Source organism: Salvia miltiorrhiza, chromosome 4 (assembly GCF_028751815.1).
Source record: "Salvia miltiorrhiza cultivar Shanhuang (shh) chromosome 4, IMPLAD_Smil_shh, whole genome shotgun sequence".
Classification (NCBI taxonomy): domain Eukaryota; kingdom Viridiplantae; phylum Streptophyta; class Magnoliopsida; order Lamiales; family Lamiaceae; genus Salvia; species Salvia miltiorrhiza.
In genome coordinates, this window is record NC_080390.1 from 19818163 (window position 1) to 19838823 (window position 20661).

The following is a 20661-nucleotide window of genomic DNA, read 5'->3' on the forward strand; positions in this document are numbered from 1 at the left end:
TGGTGTGTTGTAGATCACAGAAGACCATATAATTGGAATAACCTTAAGAGATATAAACTAATCACAGCCGAGATGACTCTAGGACGAGTCGTTGGTTTAGGCTGCAGTATAGATGGAAGGAGTTTGTCTTGACTACATGTCTATACTGGTACGTCATAACGTATTGATAGGATCACAGTGAGATGTATTCTTCTATTTGTCATAAGTGAAGAATCAAGATCTCGGTGACTTAATAGAATCTTAATACTAATAAGATTTCAAATATGTATGTTGATTCGTATATCACTTTGACTTACTATGGGTGAGAGTTATATATATAGTAACTTGAGTACTCTGTATCTTGAGTGACAGCGGTCAATATATGATATTTGATTATCTGTATTAGTACCCGTATCCGGTATAGGATAATGACATCCCCTTAAAGAGCTCAATAAGGTTTATTGCGTTAAACCCTGCAGGTTGATTAAGTTCAGGAGCAATAATAAAGTTTGAGTGGTACTGCTTAAGGATTACAAAGATATTAATTAATTTAAGCTGTCAGAGCTCTAATTAATTAATGGATATCAGATATTTTAAATACGGAGATTTAATAAGTCTAAATACAAGCCCCGACTCATCACCGGCAATAAAGGGGTAAGTCAGTATTGATTCTCTAGTGGAATGAATTAATACTTATGAATTAATTATGATCTGGGCTGATCATAGAAATTAATTCATTAGAGGCCCATCTTTATTCCTTGTATCTGATCCCTGGACTGGCCCAAAGTCTCCTGAGCCCAGGAAACAGTAGGGGACGCCCAATCACAGTTATTGGTGCCCTAGGACTATATTTTGTCTATAAATACAACTGTAAAATACATAAAAATATTAGGGTTTTGAGAAAGCAGAGTGGGGCGACAATACTGAGTAGGCGGCTACTGTCTCTGGGAGTTCTCATAGTTCGTTGTCCATCCAACGTTGGGAACTGAGCGGGATATAGTTCAGAAGATCTGAGCTGGAGTCAGTTTTTCGCAGGAAATCAAGTTCTGGCAGTTTCCGAAGAACGGCCATAACTTCCTCTACAGAACTCGGATTTGGACGAAACAGGCGGCCACGGAAAGCTCTTTCGAAAAGGACGAAGTCGTATTTCTGGACAAAATACGATTGGATAATCCAAGAGACGATCCTCGGGCAAATCGAGTATTAATTAAGTTTAATATTCCTTCAATTGGTATCAGAGCCCGAATTAGTTTTCTTGGCTCTGTCTGATAATTCGCGTTCGATTAATATGTGCGTGTTTTTATTTTGTTTTTTTGCTGCTGTTCTTCGTGGGATACGTCGTTTTGATGTTGTAATTGTTTTTCCACCACGAGAAAATCAGTGGTTAGATTAGAATTTCAAGTTGTACTTTGTTTTTCGGCTGTAATCTGTAATTATGGTAAAACGAGACGAGAATGACGACGATCAGACGAGGAACGGAGAACAGGTCGTAGGAGTGGAAGGCGGAACAGGACTGTGCTGTTGCACAAACCCTAGGTCTGCGAAGGGCAGCGCTCCGAGGCATAGCTGCGCTCAGCAGCGCTTCGGCGCATGGCTACGCTCAGCGGCGCTTCGGGGCAGAGCAGCGCTACGGGTCAGAGCAGCGTTCCAGGGTAGAGCTGGACTCAGCAGCGCTTCGGCGCAGGGCTGTGCCCAGCAACGCTCCAGAGCAGAGCTGCGCTTCAGAGCAGAGCTGCGATCCAGAGCAGAGCTGCGCTCCCGGCAGGGCTGCCCTGGCTGCGCTGGGCAGCGTTTCCGCGGCGGCGCATGGATTTCGAGGCAAACCCTAGGGGTTCCAAACCCTAGTTTCAAAGACGGGCCTGATGGAGCTGCTTCGGGCCGAGTTTTTACGTTTTTGAGTATTTCTTTTCTATTTTAAATGTAATAGATTAGAATTAGGATTCCACGAATGGGTCACGAAGATCTTTATTTCTTTTATTTTGTTCTTTGTATGTCGTGGTGTTAATCCTTTATGCTCTTTGCATGCTGTTTTTGTCTTTGCTTGTTAATATGTGTTTATTAACTGCGCTTAGACAAGCATGCTAGGTTTATCGTTTTCTTAAGCATGTTTTAGAATTCTGCGAGCATGTTTTACGTGTTGCGTTCTAGAAGAGCATGTTTAAGATTATGTGTTTGAGCATGATCAAAACCTTTTGAAAGAAAAAGACTAAGCTGTATTAATAATTTTATAGATGATTAAAAATTATTTAGATTTCCACAAACGGTCTCAAGACAAAGTGTTTTAGAATATGAGTAAACGTCCACACGAACGTGGCTTACTTCATATTTGATTTCACAAGTTTGTTAAGTTGAGATTTCTATTAAAAATATTTAAATCCATTTAAGTAGTGGGAGTTATGCGGTAAACGTCCACACGAACGTGGCTTACTCGTAAGATTTTCATTAGTACTTTAGAGGATGGATTTTAAATAAGATAACTAAGAAATTAAATTGAATGCGGCATGGTCCTAGTGAGTATGTCAAATTCGAGAATTTAATTTCAAAGTTAGATTGTGGTTATTACTTAATAATTTTTATTCTTAAAATTATGTAGACCTCCACATGCGGTCTCAAGACAAAGTGATTGAGAATATGAGTAAACGTCCACACGAACGTGGCTTACTTCATATTTGATTTCACAAGTTTGTTAACTTGAGATTTGTATTAAAAATATTTAAATTCATTTAAGTAGTGGGAGTTATGCGGTAAACGTCCACACGAACGTTGCTTACTCGTAAGATTTTCATAAGTACTTTAGAGGATGGATTTTAAATAAGATAACTAAGAAATTAAATTGAATGCGGCATGGCCTTAGTGAGTATGTCAAATTCGAGAATTTAATTTCAAAGTTAGATTGCGGTTATTACTTAATAATTTTTATTCTTAAAATTATGTAGACCTCCACATGCGGTCTCAAGACAAAGTGATTGAGAATATGAGTAAACGTCCACACGAACGTGGCTTACTTCATATTTGATTTCACAAGTTTGTTAAGTTGAGATTTCTATTAAAAATATTTAAATCCATTTAAGTAGTGGGAGTTATGCGGTAAACGTCCACACGAACGTGGCTTACTCGTATGATTTTCATAAGTACTTTAGAGGATGGATTTTAAATAAGATAACCAAGAGGTTAAATTGAAAGCGGTATGGTCCTAGTGAGTATGCTAATTTCGAGAATTTAATTGTCAAGGTTAAATTGTGGTCGTTGCTTAGATATCATTTCAAATACAATGTACAACTCCCCAACGGAGTCCCTTCTTGAATATGATATGGTCTACTTAAGGTCCAACTATTAATTTCCTTTGTCAAAAAGGTTAAATTTACATGGATGGAAATTAAACGACTAGGTGAATAGTCTGGTTGAGGGGTTCATGTGTAAACGTCCACACTGAACGTGGCTTACTCGTGAGATTCCTTGGGCTGTTGGAGGTTTCATTAATATTATTTTATCAAAAGGTTACAATATTATTGTTACGAATTATGTGCTTCATGTTCTTGCATGTTTAATTGTTTACTTTCAGATATGTCTATGTCTCCTACTGTTTATTTATTTTTGCAAAAAGTCTTTAGCCGGTCTATATATATATATATGGAATCACTTTTTGGAGTTTATCTTCATCACAAACTAGCACAATTTTTTGTGTTGCTTACTACTCCACATTCTATTTGTTCAAACATGAGACAACTGATGGTAAAAATGAACTGCATAAAAGGTGGCATGTGACGAATAGTGTGGCTGAATGTTATATTATGAGAATAATGTCACAAATCTTGCAACTCTAACATCAGGGCATGGGTGATGCTCTTAGCATCATGCTAAATCTCAAGAACTTGTTATTGCTAAAAGATGGCCATCTTCTTCGTCGAAAGACGGGAAGAAGAAAGGTCCAAGGGGCAAGAAAGACAAAGGAAATAGTAGGAGTAGTGGTGTGATAAGATTAAGTATTGGAGAATTTTTCTTTCAATACTCAAGGCAAAGGATTAAGGTACTTCACTTGCTGTAGTAACTGAGACATGTCAGCTCGTTTTATACTCAGTTGTGAGTAGTGGATAACAAAAAAAAAACTGATAATGATTGTTGCACCTTGCATGGCTTTTTAAGCTGACAAGGAAGCTGAAAAGTGATGAGATGATTGTCTTCATAGGCAACGTGACTAGAGTGCAGGAATATAAAATTGAATTAACGTTCCGTTTGCCCGATGATCGTTTCTTGGAATATTATTAATTTATCATACAACGATTAATCTTAACATGCTCCTATGAATTTAACAGCTGCACATAGGTGTTAGGAAATACTTACTTGTGAAGCGGATGCAGAGGTCGTTGATGATCGTGTCAAAGGACTCCAGTTCTGATCTTCTCGACTGTATCCCACTCAGCTTTCACCGTTGGATGGACAACGAGCTATGAAAGTCCCAAGCTAGAAATCTCCCTACGTTTCTTGCGCCTCCTTATTGCTCTCAAAACCCTAATAATTATCAGTGTGTGTTTCCTGAGAGCCGACAGCTGTATTTATAATACAGAACAAAGGGAGGGGGCGCCAGTTATAGGTAGGGGGCGATTTCTAGCCCTACTTAGGCTAGGAGACATTGGGCCAGTCCAGGGACCAGATACCAGGAATAAAGATGGGCCTCAAATAAATTAATTTATCTATGATCAGCCCAGACCATAATTAATTTATAAATATCAGTTCATTCCACTAGAGAACCGATATTGACTTACCCCTTTATTGCCGGTGATGAGTCGGGGCTTGTATTTAGACTTATTAAATCCTCGTATTTAAAATATCCGACATCCATTAATTAATTATAGCTCTGACAGCCTTAATTAATTAATCTCTTTGTAATCCTTAAGTAGTACCACTCAAAACTTATTATTGCGCCTGAACTTAATCAACCTGCAGGGTTTAACGCAATAAACATTATTGAGCTCCTTAAGGGGATGTCATTATCCTATACGGATACGAGTACTAATACAGATAATCAAATATCATATATTAACCGCTATTACCCTAGATACAGAGTACTCAAGTTACTATATAACTCTCGCTCATAGTAAATCAAAGTGATAAACGAATCAACATATATATCTGAAATCTTATTAGTATTAAGATCATATAAGTTACCGAGATCTTGATTCTTCACTTAAGTCAGATAGAAGAATACATCTCACTGTGGTCCTATCAATACGTTATGACGTACCAGTATAGATAAGTAGTCAAGACAAACTACTTCCATCTATACTGCAGCCTAAACCAATAACTTGTCCTGGAGTTATTTCGGCTGTGATTATATTATATCTCTTAAGGTTATTCCAATTATATGGTCTTCTGTGATCTACAACACACCATATAATCTACTTATATAAAGATAAAGAACATACATATGCAATCATGAACCCAATCAGATAGGAGATAAAATAGTGAATACATGAATCATTGTATACAAGCATAAAACGTTCTTGCTTTCAGTATACAAATCCAACATAGAGTCGCAGTTGTTGCAATTGGAGACTTGTCTTTAAGTCCTAAAGACATAGTTTAGTTCTTGAGAGTTCCTTATCATGTTCTAAAATTTTGAATAAATGGATCTTATGCCATTTTTGATAGTAGTGTTTCTATCATAAGAAATGACAAAGTTGTCTATTCTGGTATTTTTGAACATCTCTCTTCATACTATAACTTGTCTACAAAATACCTTTATATTGCATGTACATCATCAAACAAAAAAAATGAGAGAAGTTAAGGCTAATCTTTCATGAGGATCTTACATATATATTGATACCCTAGATTAGGTCACATCTATCTTAACAGGATCCAAAGGCTCGTGTCTAAATAGTACATTGGATTCAGTCCGGATTGTACCATTTGGAACCTGCGAATCCTGTATAGAGGAAAAGATGGAGATCAGGGTCATTCATGGCAAAGGGGATAAAGGGCCAATAATGTGTTAGGGATGATCTTTTCTGATGCATTATCAGAGTTTGGGATTCCAACCCAGTTTACTACATCGTGTAATCCCTATATAAGATGGTGTGGTGGAGAGAAGAAATAGGTCACTCTTGGAAAAATATGTTCGATGATGAGTTATGCATCTTTGCAATTAGTCCTAAAGAATCAGAAGATGGTTATTAGCAATGACAAACGATTCTTAGAAGTGGACTATGTGAATAATAATTCATCCAAGTCAGATATTGTGCTTCAAAAATTGAAGGCAATAGACAGGCGATTCCATAACTCAAGCCAAGTGTGCAAGAGCTTGTACCACAAGACACTACACACACTGTTAACATATACGTGCCACCACAACTCCATCGTAGTGGGAGGGACAACCCGATCGATTTATGTTCTTGGGAGAATCTTTAGATTCGGTCCCTGGTAGTGAATATAAGAAAATCGACCTAGATATCTACTTAGAATTAGTGGGAGACGAGAATATAGATTCCTGGCACACCTCAATGGAGCAATCCATTAATACTATGTGTTGTATACTAGAAAAAATCTTGCTACCAAAATGCCGTAAAGCCATAGGTTGCAAGTGAGTATACAAGAGAATGATAAGTCCGAATGAGCAAGGTCGTAGCTTTTAAAGCTAGACTGGTGGTGAAAGGTTATATCCAGTATGAGGGTATAGATTATGATGATGTTCTTTCGCCAGTTTCTATGCTCAGGAATTCAGACCATTTTACTCATAGCATCTCACTTAAAGTCTTAAACCATCAAGGTCTGGCAAATGGATGTCAAATTTGTTTTTCTAAAACTATTACCTTAGATAAGGTAAGGCATCTATGTGCAGCAGCCTTAAGGTTACGTGGGGGAGGAAGAGAAGCACCTTGTGTCATCGGTGACGTGGTTTATCTTGCATTTTATGTAGATAGTACCCTCCTAATTGGCGACAATATGGAGTTATTATCAGACATAAAGTAGTGGTTATCCGAACAGTTTCAGATGAAAGACTAAGGAGGTATAGTATACATCTTTGTGATCAAGGTTATAAGGGATCACTAGAAAATGATGTTGGGCTTATCTCGAGTGTCTTACATTGATACTGAGAATACTCGTTTTAGTATGCATACCGCCAAGAAAGGATTGCAACCTTTGAGCTATGGCGTTCCTTTATCTAAAGACATATGTCTTAAGATGCCTATTAAGGTTGAGGAAATGAAGGCAGTATTCTACGTTTCCACAGTATATAGCTTCATGTATGGATTGCTATGTACGAGATCTTATATTTTCTATGCAGTTAGCATGATTGTAAGATATCTGTATAGTCCTAGTTAAGGACACTGAACTGTGGTAAATTATATTTTCAAGTCCCTGACTAGAGAATAAGGATAGTTTACCAGTTAGACAGTTTAGTTCCTTTTTGGATTATACGATTTCGGATTTCCAGGCTGACCAGAACAAAGAATAATGACCTCGATCTATGTGTTTTCCTTGGGAGGTAAAACCTTTTGGTTTGACCACTATCTTCAGGATCTAAGAGTGATTTCTAGTTTGCGTGAGAGGATCACCTTCGTGATAACTCAAGTGCAGTTGCAAACTCTAAGGAATTCATGAACCACAAGGGGTCAAACACATGGAGAGTAAGTACCAAATTATACGATTAAAGTACTTATGAAAATCTTGAAGACCTTCTCCGCCAACAGATCTATTCAAGACTTCTCCTATAAATAGCGCTCGAGGATCACTTCAATCTTCACCGATTCAACGACATAAGCTGAAACTCTGTCAAAATTGTTTCTCAGCTAAAGCCCAGACTCTACAAAGTTTGAATCGAAGAAGAGAATCCCAAAGCCAAAAATCAGTCACTGCTGATTACATAAATTCTCTTAGACCTTAGGCAAACCTCATTTATCCAAAGCCTAGGTCAAACTAACTGCAAAGAACTTGTTCTTTAAAGTTTAGTTGGCAAGTTTTCAAACCTCTCTTCAACCGACTGAATCGAGTGTTTATGTTGTAAAGGAGTTTAGAAAGGCGTTCTGTCTCCGTGAGATCCTAGTGCCCAGTGTGTACTAGGAGTGAGAAATCCAACAAGGTGTGTTGGTACTGAAGATTGGATCTTCGGTTGTTTCGGTTGTGTGTACCCGTAAGCACATGTTTAGGTTTGCAGTGCACCAGTAAGCACTTGCAGAGTGAAGTTGTTGGTCTGATCAACCGATCGTGGATGTAGGAAGTGTTTACCGAACCACGTAAAAATCTCGTGTTATTTACAGCTTTCAGTTTTTACTTTCATACTTGTGCTCTTCCTTTCGTAAACTGAAAACTGATTAATTGCAAAGAGAAACTTAAGACTAACAACGTGCTCAACTCACAGGCTATTGCGAAACAAAAGTTTTTCACTGTGTGTGTTATCAGTCTGACTGATCTATCCTCTGATAGTCAGTAAGATTTATAACATCTCTGTTTATCAAACTCGACTAAAGCCTTACATGCATCAGTTAAGTTCTTTTGACTTTATTGATAACTCCTTACTGAAGAGTATTCAGTATCAGTCGTCAACCCTGTTTTGGTCAAAACTCTTTTCAGTAAACAGGTGTCTGAGTTTGTGTTTGAAGTTTCGTTTTGATCTCTTGAAAAGATTGAAAATAGCCTATAGGTGTATTCTCCTCCCCCCATACACCTATTCGAGACCCTCCGGACCTAACAAGTGTTCTCAACACTTCTTTCAGTTTCCTGTTTCCTGAAATCATCAGTAGAGTCATCAAAAACAACATGTGGTGTTTGTTCAACACAAAGTGTTTGAGAATTAAACACTCGATAGGCTTTGCTGGATCGTTCAGTTCCAGAATATCCAAGAAAGATTCCTGGATCAGCCTTCCTATCAAATGTGTTTAATCTCATCTTGTCATTGTTGTGAATGAAACACCGAGAACCAAAAGCATGAAAATATGAGATTGAAGGCTTTCTGTCCTCTGCAGTGACGGCGGACGTGAAATTTTCCTTCAAAACCGTTTTAGGCATAGTTTTCGAAAAACTTTTTCTTCTTCTTTCTTGGTAAAATGGTCTATTTATACCTTGATGTCTTATTTTGTTTTCTACATCAACTAACAATTTCCACAGTCTTCACTATGAGAAGAAAATTTCAATCTTTCAAAAAGTTACAGAGAAAAATTTTGTTCCGACAAATGAGAAATCAATGACTGCGAAGTCATGGAGTGGGAGATTGACGCTCACATATTTGGTCTACACCGGACCCTTCCACTGGATCTCAACGTCTCTTCGACATCAAACTTATTTCTACTCTCACTTATATCCAGCAACGTGAGTGTCTTCCATCCTCATGCCCGGCACCAATAAACCTCTTTGGTTCTCAAGGATACGGTTTGAAGTCACTCTCTCCAAAGAGGACTTCACCCGGCCTTCAGGCTTCTCTCACATCTTTTGTGAGCTTCCATGGTGTGCAACAACAATGAGCAGGAGCTCATTGTCAACCGGCACAATATCGACAGTGTTAGTCCTCACGACTATCGCTGATTTGATTTTTTCTCCTCACATTCCTTCCCCGCATGTATGACGAGCCCTATTTTGTACTACTTCTTTCACCAAAGGCTCGCCATGCATTTCTTCTGTCTCCCTCCTCACTTTTATCACTCCTCTTCCTCACCACCTCTTGTCTCTCCCCCTCTCCCTTTAAGGTTCGTATGTATGGCCGCATCTCTTGAATATCTCCAAGATGCTATGCATACTTTCCTTTCCTTCACACTGCTCTTCTCCACCTTTCCGTCTCCTTCACTTCTCCGTCTCCCTTCTCACCTCTCACCTCCCCACTGGCATCTTTCTCTTCTGCATCTCTGGACTCATCCTCTTCTCGAGTCCTCTCACGAGTTCTTGAGAATCGGAGTTAAGTACCGTCTGATCATAGCTTCCATCATCAGCTCTCTTTTTGATGTTGCCAAAAAGGGGAAAAGTAGGAAGTCAGAGAAAAACCTTCTCGAAGGTAGTTCCCTGCATCTTCTTGAAAGACTGAAGATGGTAAAGTAAAAGGATCACCAGAAGTTGTAAGGATGACGTTTCATTAAAGACCTCAAGTCAACGGAAAATAAGTGTGAATGGAACAAGCTTAGGAACATGAAGACTGAAGATGAAGACCAAGAAGTTCAAGGCGCAGACAAGCAGACTGCTGGAGTCCATGGGTTTCCCATGTGTTTTCTTTGTTGTTTATGCTCCCTTGTTTGTCTTGCCCTGTACCTCGACTGATGTCTCATCAGTTTTTCTTTTAATGAAAAATAACTTATTTTTGATCTCAACCTGAAGACAATAACTTTTTGTCCAGGCTCTGATTAATATTTTTCTGTCTTGTCCTTGTTCTGTTTGAACTGTTGCGTTCTTCTCTCTGAGTACAAGTTTTAGGATCTTTTGTTAAAGGGGAATAGTATTCACCCTGTTTAATAACTTGTGCTTTGAGTTCTGCCTTTTTCTTGCTTAGAACTGTTGTGTGGTTTTGGCATCATCAAAAAAGGGAAAATTATTGGGAACTTAATGAAATATCCTAATCCTTGTTTTGATGATACCAAAATCAATAGGTTTCTTTTGTAATAGACTAGAACTGCTCGAACTCAAGTGTTAGAGTTCTTTTTCTAGTTTAGCTTGCTGTTCTGAAGACTGAAGACTGAAGAACGAAGGACTGAAGACTGAAGACTGAAGTTGCCGACTGAAGCACCAGTCGAAGAATCAATTTTGACTGATTACTTAATGCGTGCCACGTGGAATCAGCGGACTGATACTAAAGTCAAGTATCAGTTAAACATTCTTCCTCGGACTGAACCTCCAACGTTCAAAGGAAGCCACGCACTCTAGAAGTACAGCCGAATTAAATGCAGAGATCTCAGGATCGTCCTTTCTCTGCAGGGGTCACTCCTCTTTGGTGATTACCTTTTCAGAGATGTTGCATCTCCTGCTCTTCAAGATAGTCGTTCTCACCAAACAAGGAACCTCGAAGATTGAAGCCTCAGCCCAAGTTCAAATTACTCTCTAACGGAAGAAATCTTGAAGACCTTCTCCGCCAACAGATCTATTCAAGACTTCTCCTATAAATAGCGCTCGAGGATCACTTCAATCTTCACCGATTCAACGACATAAGCTGAAACTCTGCCAAAATTATTTCTCAGCTAAAGCCCAGACTCTCCAAAGTTTGAATCGAAGTAGAGAATTCCAAAGCCAAAAATCAGTCACTGCTGATTAAATAAATTCTCTTAGACCTTAGGCAAACCTCGTTTATCCAAAGCCTAGGTCAAACTAACTGCAAAGAACTTGTTCTTTGAAGTTTAGTTGGCAAGTTTTCAAACTTCCCTTCAACCGACTGAATCGAGTGTTTGTGTTGTAAAGGAGTTCAGAAAGGCGTTCTGTCTCCGTGAGATCCTAGTGCCCAGTGCGTGCTAGGAGTGAGAAATCCAACAAGGTGTGTTGGTACTGAAGATTGGATCTTCGGTTGTTTCGGTTGTGTGCACCCGTAAGCACATGTTCAGGTTTGCAGTGCACCAGTAAGCACTTGTAGAGTGAAGTTGTTGGTCTGATCAACCGACCGTGGATGTAGGAAGTATTTTTCGAACCACGTAAAAATCTCTGTGTTATTTAAAGCTTTTCAGTTTTTACTTTCATACGTGTGCTCTTCCTTTCATAAACTGAAAACTGATTAATTGCAAAGAGAAACTTCACAGGCTATTGCGAAATAAAAGTTTTTCGCTGCGTGTGTTATCAGTCTGACTAATCTATCATCTGATAGTCAGTAAGATTTATAACATCTCTGTTTATCAAACTCGACTGAAGCCTTACGTGCATCAGTTAAGTTCTTTTGACTTTATTGATAACTCCTTACGGAAGAGTATTCAGTATCAGTCGTCAACCCTGTTGTGATCAAAACTCTTTTTAGTAAACATGTGTATGAGTTTGTGTTTGAAGTTTCGTTTGGATCTCTTGAAAAGATCGAAAATAGCCTATAGGTGTATTCCCCCCCATACACCAATTCGAGACCCTCCGGACCTAACAAGGGTTCTTAATTTTAATTGCAAGAAAAACGACGATGTTTTGTTATAACACTTTCAAATAAACGTGAGGCAAAGCGACGTCGCGTTGAATATCGAAATTCCTTGCCACGTAGATAAGTCCGGCTGCCAAGTCAGCTTCAATTTTGCCGGAAAACTACATAGTGTGCAAAACGCAATTGGAGGGTTAGTTGGATATACTAAGGCAGAAATTCTGAAACCGATGTAAAACGCGATTAGGACTGTCAAAATGGGCTGAAAATGGCCCGGCCCGATGGGCCCGCCCGTAGTTTTGGCCGGGTTGGGCTAGGATTTTCAAGGCCCAAAAAAAACCGGGCCTCCCTGGCCCGGCCCATGCGGCCCGCGGGCCAAAAAACCCGTCGGGCTTTTGGGCCTAAATTGGCCCGTCAATATAGAAGGTGAAAATTTTGAAAATTTATATTTCCTCCCAAATTCCAATGGACCCAACCCAATCTAAGTCCATTTCTTCAATTGACGACAATGACGAGTCGAAGTCTAACTTAGGATTTAAATTAGCAATCAACAATCAATATTAAATTATTTTTACTTGAAAGATTTATTTATTTTAGGTGGTTGTTATTTGATTCCAGTTGATTTGATTACTGTATTAATTAATTTGTGAATAAACCGTTTTCAATTTTTGTTGTTTTTGCAATTAGTTTTTGTTTTTTACTTGTATTCATATTGTTTACATTTTGTTTTAGTCATATTTGTTTACATTTAATTTTAGTCAAAATTACGTAATTTAGAAGTAGATTGTTTAAGGCCCTTTTTGTTTCATCGAATTTGTCTTCAATTTTTTTCTTTAAATTTGATTTAATTTATTAATTTTTGGAACTAAATATATATATATATATATATATTTATTAAATTTTGGCCCGTTTTGGCCCGACCCGCCCGGCGGCCCGTATAGGGCCGGGATGGGCTTCAATGTTCAAGGCCCGCTGAAATTTTGGGCCGGCCCGACCCGGCCCAAAAAATTGCCTAGGCCCGCTGGGTTGGGTCGGGCCGGCCCGGCCCGCAAGGTTTGACAGCTCTAAACGCGATGAGTCATATAGTTATAGGTATTTTTTTGGCATTTAGCCCTTAAATAAAAAAAAAATATTGAGGTAGCGATCCCCTTAAAATTGAGGTAATCGGCCAAGCAAATTCGAGCTAGCTGCTTTATTACCTTAATTTTAAGTGGGCGACTACCTCAAAAATTTTAATTGTGCACATGTGATTTGAGGTAACCGATATAGATGGGGTTGACGTGGTTAAAATTTAAAAAATAATAGAATAATAATGATACAGTCAAAATATTCCTTCAACTGAGCTAGCCGATGGATATATAGCCTCATTAAACAAAATAAAAAAGACTGAGGTAGCGATCCCCTTAAAATTGAGGTAATCGTCGGCCAAGCAAATTCGAGCTAGCAGCTTAATTACCTCAATTTTAAGTGGGCGGCTATCTCAAAAATTTTAATTGTGCACATGTAATTTGAGGTAGCCGATGAGCATTAAATTCAAAAAATGAAGAAAATATCATCCCTTTTGATCAATATCAATTAATATTTCATTAATTTTACTGAGAAAGTATAAAATTATGAAATTGTGTAAAACTTTTATCGCATAAGTATTAATACAATGGAGACATCAAAATTAATTCAATGAATTCAAAAATATAAATACAATAAATTTATAAGAGTAACTATTTTTCATATATAAGTGGACATTTTTAATTTTGAGCCTAATTTTAAAAGACATCGCGTGAATAGAAAACCAAACGGAATCTGTTAATTGGATTGTAAAATTGCAAGAAGTCAATTTTGCGAGCTGCGTTGAGTTTGCAACTCGAATTAGCAATTCTCAAGCCACTGACTGCAGAAAGTTTCTTCTTCAAATTCTCTTCCGAAAATCTTCGAATCGGCCAATGTGACGGATGAATGTTTTCATAGAATGAGCTTTCTGAAAGATATCATCGAGAATTTTAGTTCGATCTTCTCCGATTCGGTACAGACTGAGAGAAACCCTAGCACCACAGGCGGCGGAGCGATGGACGCGGAGGGCGGTGTTTCGACGGGGAATGAGCGGACCGCTTATAAGCTGAAAGGTTACTTTGATTTGGCCAAAGAGGAGATCGCCAAGGCTGTTCGCGCTGAGGAGTGGGGGTTACCTGACGACGCCATTTTTTGTTACCAGAATGCGCAGAGGATACTGGGTGAAGCGGTTTCCACTCCTGTGCCTTCGTACATCACCTCTAGGTATCGCGATGGTGGTTAATCTGGAATTATCAATTTGTGTGTTTTTCTACGGTTATGCATATTGATTAATGGGGGGTGTGCAGCATGATTTAGGTTTTTATTGATTTAATGGAAAATTGAATTTGGACATGTGAGTGCGTTCGTTTCTCACTTACAGTTGGTTATCTGTCTGCTAAGTATCTTAACTGTATGAACCCTTTTTATTATATGCTGTTTAATTGTGAATTTTTTTGCTTGAGCACATATGCATATTGGGATTGCGTGACAGTTCGAAAGTTAAATCTTCACACGAGAAATTGAACTATACATGTCCTAAAGTTGATATCTATGCAGTAAAATATGAATCAGATCCATAATAGGAGATGCATTCTTATCTTCAATAAATTCTCTATCTGATGATTATTGTAAGAAGATAAATGTTCTGAATTCTGCATTGTCAGTTGTACTTGCTGATTCTCCCACATCTTGGTATATTAAACTAACTTAGTTCTTGGTGCATCTTTGTTTTCATTTTTGTATAATTTCCCATAGTGAAATGGAGAAGGTGAAATCTTATAGGCAGAAGATATCAAAATGGCAGGGTCAAGTAGCAGACAGACTGCAAACGTTAACTCGAAGAACAGGTTATTACTAACTTCCGTCCTTAGCAACTTCCTAAATTTGAAACAAGTACCTTGCCACCTTCGATGGTCAAAAAATAAATAAAAAATTGATGTGCTCCTCTGTGCCTTCTTGCCTATCTCAGGTGGATCATCAGAAATCAAGGTATGGAAAGCTTTAACTGACCTGTAAGTTAGTCTCTGGATTTTGTATCCTTTATTCTATAAATGTGCTTCCCCTAAGACAATTATAAATGAGCTCCTAATAGTGTCACCTGTTATGGTGGTTTTACAGAAGAGTTTTGTACAGTACATTAGTGCTTAAAGCTTGAAACTGGAGAACCTGTCATGATGACCTGTAGTTCTGTACCTTTAATTGGGAGGGAGGAAGTGATATTTCTTCACCTTTTCACTTGCATGTCTATGGGAAATTATGCGGAGTTCAACCACCAGTTTAACCCATTTTTCCCTTCTAACCATTTTGTTAGAGCACATCACCAAAGTTGCAAACTGGGATAGTTTCATCTTCGGCTTCACATCCAAGAAAAGTGGCAGCACAAAAAGTTTCTGTCAGTAGCAGAGCTGGTCCTGCTCTGAGGAGTCAAGGAAACAATGCTTCAACGTTGCAAAAATCTGCTCAGGGATCTGCTGGTGGTCATGATGCTAAATTGGTAGAGATGATAAACTCTGTGATTGTTGATCATAGCCCTTCAGTTAAATGGGAAGACATTGGTTAGTGGCTGTGATATTTTCATTAGAGATGTCTTCTTAGTCTTTAGCCATATTCAATGTTTCAATGTAACTTTGCCCTTGTAGCTGGTCTTGAGATGGCAAAACAAGCATTGACAGAAATGGTTATTCTACCAACAAAAAGAAGAGACCTTTTTACTGGACTTCGAAAACCAGCCAAAGGTAATATTAGGGAATGAATTACATAATAAATAGTAGACTGGACGACATTTCTTGATGAAAGTTTAGGGACTAAATGTTTTTGCAGGTTTATTGCTCTTTGGACCACCTGGCACTGGGAAAACCCTGCTTGCTAAAGCAGTTGCTTCAGAATCTGAAGCTACCTTTTTTAATGTTTCTGCTTCTTCACTGACATCAAAGTGGGTGTGTCTTGTCTCCCTTTCTTCCTTCCTTACATGTTATTTTAGGTGGGTCTAAGCCCTTGTTCTGTTTACGTGTACTATCTAAAGTCCTCGTATGTTTGCATGGTAGGTGGGAGAGGGCGAAAAGCTTGTTCGTACTCTTTTTCAGGTTGCCATTTCCAGGCAGCCATCAGTGATTTTCATTGATGAGGTACTGTACAGTCCTGAAATTTATTGCGGGGTTCTAATTACAAACTTCCATTCCATCACGTTGCGGATATAAGTGCCTCTATGAATTAAGAAAACTATGTGGCACCCTCTAGGAATGGAGTATCACTGCCCTAGTGCCCTACAATCATTGTTAGAATTTGTGATTAGCGGTTATCTTTGTGTAGCATCCCTCTTGTGCCATATCTATGGTTCACTTTCCACAAATTGAGCTAGTGGTGGTTGACTTGTTCCTGTGAACTTATTGTAATTTTTTGGACGCAGATTGATAGTATTATGTCAACAAGAACAGAGAATGAGAATGAAGCAAGTAGAAGGTTGAAGTCTGAGTTTCTAGTTCAGTTTGATGGGGTAGCATCAAATTCTGGTGATTTAGTTACTGTCATTGGTAAGTTTTACCATCCAAATGCTTTATCTCTTTGATCAATCTTGTGTGTTTCAATTTTGTTACAGATATTTTTGAGATCTTATTGTTGGTGTAATTGCAGTTCTCGTCTTTTTGTGTATATATCTTCTGCCTAACCTTCATTTCTGAGCAACTATATAACCTCCATGTTTAAATGGGAATACACTCTTTGGTCTATAATTTATCGTGCTATGTTCTTCTATTTCTCACATATTCATATGCTATTGCAGGTGCAACCAATAAACCCCAAGAATTGGACGATGCAGTTCTTAGAAGACTGGTTAGCAAGAGTTCACAAAACTACTCCTTGTGGCATGATTATTAACTGAATTCTGGATTTTTATTTTTTTTTGGTGGGTAAATAAATTTATTATAGACAAAAAAAACAAAGTACAAAGGGAATACCACTCAAAAGAGTCGGGGAGGGGCATACAACGGGGCAAAGAAGAGGTACTTATATATCCTCATTAAAACCTTGTGAGTAAAACCCCCCACACGGGAAAAAGCTCAGAAGGAAAAAGAGTACCATAATAACCACCAAGGTCTCCAGAATATAACAAACAAGCAAAGACAGAACAACCTAAAGCTGCATCTATCTAATATACTGTTGTACAACTTCCATTGGATGCAATCCATATATTGGATTTTAAAAAAGTTGGGGGCCAGCACCTTTGTTCTTTTTCACTGAAATTGGCATTTATATGTAGATGTTTCAGAAGCCAATTGTCTTTCTATTAAAATAAATTGGGTTGACCAAGTGCATAGAGAACAGTTATACTTCAGATGGGATCAAATGTGCACATGCATTACATATGCCTTGGGGGTCTATGAATAAACATGAAAGTTCTTAATTAGGTTGGTTTTGCTTAAGGATGTTATTTTCTTGTTATTTTTGGCCACTTGCAAGTTTGATTCTGGAAAGGGAAAATGGCTGGAAAGTGTTGTTAAATACATTCAAGAACCTCTAGCGAGCTAACTGTAACATCAATTTCTTTTTCCCTTTCGGTATGTTTGCACAGGTAAAAAGAATCTACATTCCTTTGCCAGATGCAAATGCTAGGAGAGTTCTTCTGAAGCATAAGCTCAAGGGTCAAGCATTTTCTTTGCCGGGTAAAAGCATGATTTTATCTCATCATAGTTGGATAAATATATGATACTAACATGGTTTATTATTCTTGTAAAACAGATAGAGATGTAGAGAGACTTGTGGCTGAAACTGATGGTAAGGCGAAAGTAGCTGTTATATCTTTGTTTTCTCTTGAGCATACAGTCGTCTATGAACTAGATGGAAAATTGAACAAAATTACCAAAAATCATGAGCTACAACTATCATCTAGATTTAATATTTTGGCCAGGAACTTGTCACGTCATTCCTGCAGAATAACAACAGAGAAATTCGTACTGAATCACGAGTATTGCTCAGAACCACGATATGATACTGTGGTAATGTTATCTTTGTAGGGTATTCCGGAAGCGACCTACAAGCTTTGTGTGAGGAAGCTGCAATGATGCCAATCAGAGAGCTAGGTGCAGACATTCTCACAGTCCAGGCAAATCAGGTTATTATATAATCTTCCACTATTTTCATCTGCTAATCCTCCACCGATTTTAGTTACCAAAAATCCACAACAAGAATCAATATTGATGTCACTAGCCTAATTTGCTACATCATCTGGCTTTAAAGCCTCTCTCTCACATCTTGTGTTTGGAAGCATTCAAGTTCTCGTTGTTGTAATTAGACTGAGCATCCGTAAAACTCTGTGTTGCTATGTTCAGGTTAGGAGGTTAAGATATGGAGATTTTCAGAAGGCAATGACTGTTATCAGGCCTAGCTTACAGCGAAGCAAGTGGGCTGAACTCGAAAGGTGGAATCGAGAGTTTGGCTCCAACTAGTTTAATATTGCTCCATATACATGCATAAAGTTTTTCCTTTATTGAAAAACAATTATTTCAGGTATATTATGGCCTCAGAAGATTCACTAATTGATAACATGTAAAAAAGTTTATAAAATTTGATTATAATTTATATATGTATCTATAATCTAGTGCTTTGTGTTTTTTTGCCTTAATCGGCTTCCATAATATATAGTATAGGAACATTTTAGTTAATTGCTCATCTTTTTTCCACATTTTCATTTCTTAGATGGTGTACTTTTTATGATTGATAAGATGTGATTAAGGATGCGTTTGATTTGAGAGATAAGGCATGATTGGTAAAATAATTTATCTTAATTAAATATTTGATTTGCATGATTGGTAAAATAATTTATCTTAATTAAATATTTGATTTGCATGATTAGGTATGTGATTGATAATTTTACATGCATCTAATCATTCAAATAATTGATTATTTATCACTCCAAAGTTAGATGAATTATTTAATCATTCTCTTAATCATATCAATCTCATTTAGCATATATCCACCAAATCAAATGCCTTCTAAAAAATTATTCCATCTGTCCCACGAATCTTGACACGTTTGGTTTCGGCATGGGAATTAAGGAATTGTAGATTAGTGTTTTAAGTGTGTAGATAATAAAGTATAAAAGTGATAAAGTAGGAGATAGAAGTAATAAAGTGATAAAGTAGGAGAGAGAATGTAATTAAGACCCTTTATTTTTTGACTAATTATTATCTTATTTAGAAATGTGTCAAGATTCATGGGACGACCCAAAAAGAAATACGTGTCAAGATTCATGAGACAGGGGGGAGTACTTAATATATTAATATATTATTACAATTATGTAATTTATTGAGAACATGACTGCAACTTTGTTATACAATTATAATTTATTCTATCCTAGAAAAATAGTTATAGTTTACATTTTGGGATGTCCATAAAAATAATTGTACTATATTGATAGGCATTTTCTCATAATATATTACCTTTAATATATCAATTTATTTACCTATTTTACCATATATGTTAATCACTTTTATTCCCACTATCCACTAAAACCACTACCTCTAAGTTGGAATACTTTCTCTACTTAAAATATAGTCAACCACTTTTATTAAAATTCATGTTACTTCTTTTTAGGACTATTTTTTCAGGATGAAGGGAGCATTATTTTTGCCTCTTTATATGATATGATATATTAATATATATTACTCCCTTCGTTCCAACTAACTTGATTAGTATTCCTTTTCGGGCTTGTCCAAAACAAGCGTAGTGCCAGTGATAAGTTATGATCGATTTCACATAGAGTTGGTGTAGTTGTTTCTCGTGTCACAACAAAAAAAGGGGAAGGGGGGGAGGGGAGATGGACACCTCATTACATGCTAGTTAACCATCTTGACCAACCACACACGAGGACACCTCAGTACATGTAATTAAACTAAGAAACATTGAGCCTCCATGTAGACCTAATATTGACAAAAGCAAACCATAATCTACTTCAATCTTTCGTTCTCACAATATTCTCAAGACGTAAAGTGATCATACACATCCTATAATCTCGATTTATTGGTGATCTAAGTCTACTCAATTAATTAGTGATCAATTAACTGATCAAGATGTATTAGATCATATTTGAATCAAGCCAAGCACTTCAGGAATACACACAAGCAAATTCTCATGCCCAAATCCCAAATAAGTGTTCCGTTGTGCCAATTCAGCCTCCTCTAGCCCAACCTCATTAGTGTGTTTCCCAGACACAAAAAACTGCTAAATAAAGAAAAACGACTCAATCTAAACCTATACACGACATAAAAATGAGCATAAAAGTTGGACTCGACACACAAACTTTAACCATGTTTTTCCTCAAGCGTGCAAGCGTAACTTGCCCCAAAAAAAAAAAAAATCAAGACACAAAAATCAGCCTACACAGGAAAAATAAGTCACAAAGAATATGGCAACTTCAACAAGTAAATTCAATGCAATAACTATCAGACAATAAAAATTTGGACTGAGCTTATGGAGTTATTCCTCACCAACACTCTCCAATCTTGTGTTTGGGTTTATTGTTTATGCTCAAGATGGGCTTGCCACATGTTTGCATGCTTTCTACATATCCATCATTTAGACTAGATTCTAAATACTTATCCTTAGGTATTTTATTTGGTTGTAAT

General features: G+C 37.5%; 1 protein-coding gene across 1 annotated transcript; it reads left to right on the plus strand.

Moving 5' to 3' along the window:
- The first annotated feature begins 13762 nt into the window (after nt 1-13762).
- On the plus strand, nt 13763-18635 carry LOC131023683 (uncharacterized). The gene is made up of 13 exons (XM_057953240.1): nt 13763-14266; nt 14798-14889; nt 15012-15031; nt 15354-15597; nt 15682-15777; nt 15863-15978; nt 16087-16167; nt 16449-16572; nt 16821-16870; nt 17610-17700; nt 17777-17812; nt 18052-18149; nt 18367-18635. Exons 1-13 carry the CDS (start codon nt 13962-13964, stop codon nt 18481-18483), a joined length of 1470 nt encoding a protein of 489 aa, XP_057809223.1. The 5' UTR covers nt 13763-13961; the 3' UTR covers nt 18484-18635.
- The last annotated feature ends 2026 nt before the right edge of the window (nt 18636-20661 follow it).

Excerpts from the sequence above, each read along its gene's own strand:
- LOC131023683 (XM_057953240.1), top strand. The coding sequence starts at position 13,962 with ATGAGCTTTCTGAAAGATATCATCGAGAATTTTAGTTCGATCTTCTCC. Across the intron at positions 15,598-15,681 it reads AGTTAAATGGGAAGACATTG|CTGGTCTTGAGATGGCAAAA; the intron begins GTTAGTGGCTGT and ends TTGCCCTTGTAG. Across the intron at positions 17,701-17,776 it reads TCAAGCATTTTCTTTGCCGG|ATAGAGATGTAGAGAGACTT; the intron begins GTAAAAGCATGA and ends CTTGTAAAACAG.